Source organism: Anomaloglossus baeobatrachus, chromosome 9 (genome assembly GCF_048569485.1).
Source record: "Anomaloglossus baeobatrachus isolate aAnoBae1 chromosome 9, aAnoBae1.hap1, whole genome shotgun sequence".
Taxonomy (NCBI): domain Eukaryota; kingdom Metazoa; phylum Chordata; class Amphibia; order Anura; family Aromobatidae; genus Anomaloglossus; species Anomaloglossus baeobatrachus.
Genome location: NC_134361.1, coordinates 175,151,105 through 175,155,457, shown reverse-complemented (window position 1 = coordinate 175,155,457; position 4,353 = coordinate 175,151,105). Strand labels below are relative to the sequence as shown.

General features: G+C 45.3%; 1 protein-coding gene across 1 annotated transcript in view; it reads left to right on the top strand.

The window, feature by feature from the left end:
* Window positions 1–4,151, top strand: part of CCNB3 (cyclin B3) — a 40,911-nt gene extending 36,760 nt beyond the window's left edge. The window contains exons 11-12 of the mRNA XM_075322806.1: window positions 1–50; window positions 3,927–4,151. The exon at window positions 1–50 is cut by the window's left edge and continues 81 nt beyond it. Of these exons, the coding sequence (XP_075178921.1) occupies window positions 1–50; window positions 3,927–3,996 (120 nt within the window). The 3' untranslated portion in view covers window positions 3,997–4,151. The remainder of the gene's footprint in view (window positions 51–3,926) is intronic.
* Window positions 4,152–4,353: the final 202 nt, after the last annotated feature.

Below are 4,353 nucleotides of genomic sequence, written 5' to 3'. Positions count from 1 at the left end.
TGTCAGCCAAATGAGAAGTTGAAGGCTGTACGGAGCAAATACTCACACAGGTAAATTAATCCTGAGACTCCTTTATTCAGACCGTTTATTTAACATTCAATAATGGATGTGGGTACACTGGTCACAAAAATTAAGGGGACACTAAAATACCAAATCCTAGATCTCAATGTATGAAATATTCCGGTTTCAAATCTTTAGTCAATACGTAGTGGAATGTGTTGGAAACCTCGCACGGAGGTCTGGATTTGGAATGATGCTCAAAATCAAAGTGGAAAAAGAAATTACAGGCTGATCCAACTGCGGAAATGCCTCAAGACAAGGAAATGGGGCTCAGTTTGTGTGTGTGTGTGTGTGTGTGTGTGTGTGTGTGTGTGGCCTCCACTTGCCTGTATGACCTCCCTGCAACGCCTGGGCATGCTCCTCATGAGGTGGCGGATGTTCTCCTGAGGGAGCTCTTTCCAGATCTGGAATAAAGCATCAGTCAACTCATGGACAGTCTCTGGCGCTACATGGCATTGGTGATGGAACAGGACATGATGTCCAAGATGTAGTCGATTGGACTCAGGTCTGGGGAATGGGTAGGGCAGTCCATGGCATCAATGCCTTAATCGTTGAGGAAATGCTGACACACTTGAGCCACATGAGGCCTAGCATTTTCATGCATCAGAAGGAGCCCAGGTCCCACTACAGCTGCATATAGTCTCACAATGGGTCTGAGGATCTCATCTTGGTACCTAATGACATCGGTACCTCTGGCTAGCACTTGGAGGGATCCTCACACCATTACTGACCCACTGCTATACCGGTCATGCTGGAGGATGTTGCAGAACGTTGTCTATGGCGTCTTCAGATTCTGTCATGTGCTCAAGTGTGATCCTGCTCTCATTCATGAACACCACAGGGCGCCAATGTCAAATCAGACAATCTTGTTGTTCTTTGACAAATGCCAATTGTCCCACATGGTGTTGGGTTGTACAAAGTTTACTTGCAGACATTAGGCCTTCATACCACCCTAATGGAGTTTGTTTCTGACAGTTTGAGCAGACACATGGCCTGCTGGAGGTCATTTTTCAGGGCTCTGACACTGCTCCTTTTCCTCCTTGGAGAAAGTGATTCACACTCATTATTTCTTCTGTGACGCCCCTGGACTATCGGGTCGTCACAGGGTACTGCACAAACTGCCCTTCCGTGCAGTATTCCAGGACCCTCTTGGTTCTGGGTCCCTATCTAACAGTGCTGCCTCCAACAGCAAATCAAATCCTAGATACACCCTGCACCACACCCACCAGGCACACCAGTGGACGGCTTGAGTGGAATAGTCGCCCACCTGGGGGGTCAGGGACGAAAGGTGAGGAGTGTAGTCAGTCAGTTAGTAGTTAGTCAGTGAGGAGGTTGGGAGTGGTGGCTCCCAAGAGAAGCTATTTAGGTTGTAGAAGGTGGTCTGGACATAGAGGAGTCGGACCCCCGGTCAAAGCGGCTAGGTGCCTGGACCTGTCAAGGAGGACGGTCAGCAACCTGGCACGGTCACCGGTCTGGGACCGAAGGCACGGCGGGGTACACAGACCCTAGGTCGGGGAGAAGCTTCAGGCAACCCGGCAATTAACCTGAGGAGAACAGAGCCTTTATGATCTGTTCCCACCCGCTCCAGAATCGGGGCACTAGCGCAACGAGGGGATAGGGCCTTCTAACCAAACGTTCCAGAAAATCCCTTCATTACCGTACACCATGGGTGGCATCACGAACTATACCTCCCCTGTAAAAGTCCGGAGACCCTCGAGCCACAAGTCATCATACGGATCCGAGCGCCTCGATCCGCTGCAGGGGTGGCACACTTCATATCTGGACAAGTTGTTTTCACAGAAGTGTGACTGACTTGGATTTATATTGTGTTGTTTAAGTGTTCCCTTTAATTTTTGAGGTGTGTGTTTTAATGTTACACCCACAAACTTAACTGTCTTTTTTTTTTTTTTTTATTGGGATTTTCTGTGATATGCCAACATTAAGTATTAAGTAATTGTGGAGTGTAAAGGAAATGATATTTGGTTTTCTACACATTTTAAACATATGTAAATCTAAAAGTTTTGATGTGCTTTTGTATATAGCCCCTGTAGACCGATACTCCCTAAAATAAAATCCTGAGTGACCAATTGCCTCCAGAAGTCACCTAATTAGTAAATTTCATCCACGTGTGTAATTTATGCTCAGTATAACTACAACTGTTCTGAGAAGGCCTCAGATCCCATTAGGGATCAAACGTTCAAACATCATCCTGAAAACCAAGGAACACACCAGACAGGTCAGGGAAAAAGTTATGTGTATATATATATATATATATATATATTTAATAATTAATATAATATAATACCCCAAGCTCTGAGCCCTGTTGAATTCATTATCCAAATATAGAAGGAGTATGGCACAGCTAGAAACTTACCAAGACACAGCGAGCATGTGGAAGAAGGTGTTCTGTTCAGATGAAACCAAAGTAGAACTTTTTGGGTTTATCGCGATTAATATATTTACATCACAAAAAATCCCAAAAAATACATTTGGGTTTGTGGTTGTAACATGAAGAAATGTGGAAGGCATATACGTATTTCAATGATTTCTATTTTTTACAACATTCCGCTGATGTTTTGTCATATGGAGCAATGGAACGCAAGGTGTACAATTAAACAATGAGTTATATGATTAAATTAATCTCTAAAAGTTTATTTGCTATATAATGGCTTCGTATGTAAGATGTATTTTTCGGTTTATAAGAGGCACCCCAAATTTCGAGAGAAAAAAAAAATGGACTCCGTGTTATAATATAATATGGTGTGGTCTTACTGGGGAAGGGGTGGCGGGGGTCACAGGAGGCAGGGGCGATGATGGAGCTGTACGATGCTACCGGCGGGTGGTGTGGCGGGTGTCCCAGATGCTGTCCCAATTACGGTCAGAGGTGAAGGCTTCAAAGAAATGGCGGCTGGAGTGAGCGCATGCGCAGATGGAGCTCTCGGCTCAAGATCTCATTTGCACATGCGCCGCCTCTGGCCTATTGATTTCCCAGCAGCGGACTTAAGGAAAATGGTGCACGGAGGTGGCTCGTGCGCAGATGGGATCTAGGCCTGTCATTGAGCCGATAGCTCAATCTGTGCACGCACCATTGGCTCAATGACAGGCTGAGATCTCATCTGCGCCCCCGCCAACTCCGGGCGCCATTTTCCTTAAGTCCACTGCTGGGAGACAATGGGCCAGAGGCGGTGCGTGTGCAGTGAGATCTTGAGCCGAGAGCTCTATCTGCGCACGCGCTGACTCAGAGTGCCATTTCTTTGAAGACCTCACCGCTCGCAGCCCACAGCTGCTGCAGCACAGTGCTCGCAGCATAGCCCCTGCCTCCTGCTACCCCTCTCCACCATCCACCAGTAAGCTACATTCGGATGCACTCCTCATTTTCCTCCTAAATTTTTGAGAGGAAAAATCCATCTTAGGATCCCAAAAAGTCGGTATATTTTAGTAGCAATAAAATACGGGACAACCCCAGCTTAAACTTTTTAAGACCCCATATAAATTTAAAATCTGTGTATATTTGCCTCCTGCAGCTGCCGCTCCAGCAATATTGGTGCTGCTGTTCCCAACATGACATCACGCACGTGTCTTGTGCCGGCTACAGCCAATGAGTGGCCCTTACAGAGCGGACGTCCAACTTGACAAAATATTGAAGGGCCACATCTGACTAGCCCATCCCCTTGCCGACACAATACAACTACATGCCTTAATTTCATATTCTTTGTCACTTTTGAGGGAATCCATGCTGATATCTGCTGTGTTGTTGTGTTTTGGTTTGTTTGGGGTTTTTTTTGTTGTTGATGTGTTGTGTTGTGTTTTTTTTTTCTCCCGTGAGCCATCAATTTTACTAACTGACTTTTCTCGTATCGTTACAGGGTGTTCTTTGAAGTTGCAAAGCTCCCGCCTGTAGACACGCTGAAGCTGGAAGGATCGTTTCAGACTTAACCCTTCCTTGTATTTATCTGGGTCCATGTTACTCCAGATTTGTATATACGATGTAAATATCTGTACTTTTATATAATATGAATACACAGATCTCCAACTGCCTAAGAGTCTTTCTATGTATAGTCTGTCAATAAAGGAGATGAGAAGTGAAAATACATTGATTAAAGAATGGGTTGTGTCGTCCATTGGTTAGTTATTTTGGCTTTCCCTTCTTTAAAATATGACCTCTTTCAGACGTCCTTTTTTGTTTTTTGCATACAAGGAAAGAAAGGACTGATTATTTGCATCTGTGACCTATAGATCAAGGTTTCCCAAACGTCGGTCTTCACGGCCCCCAACCGCTCATGTTTTTTGGAT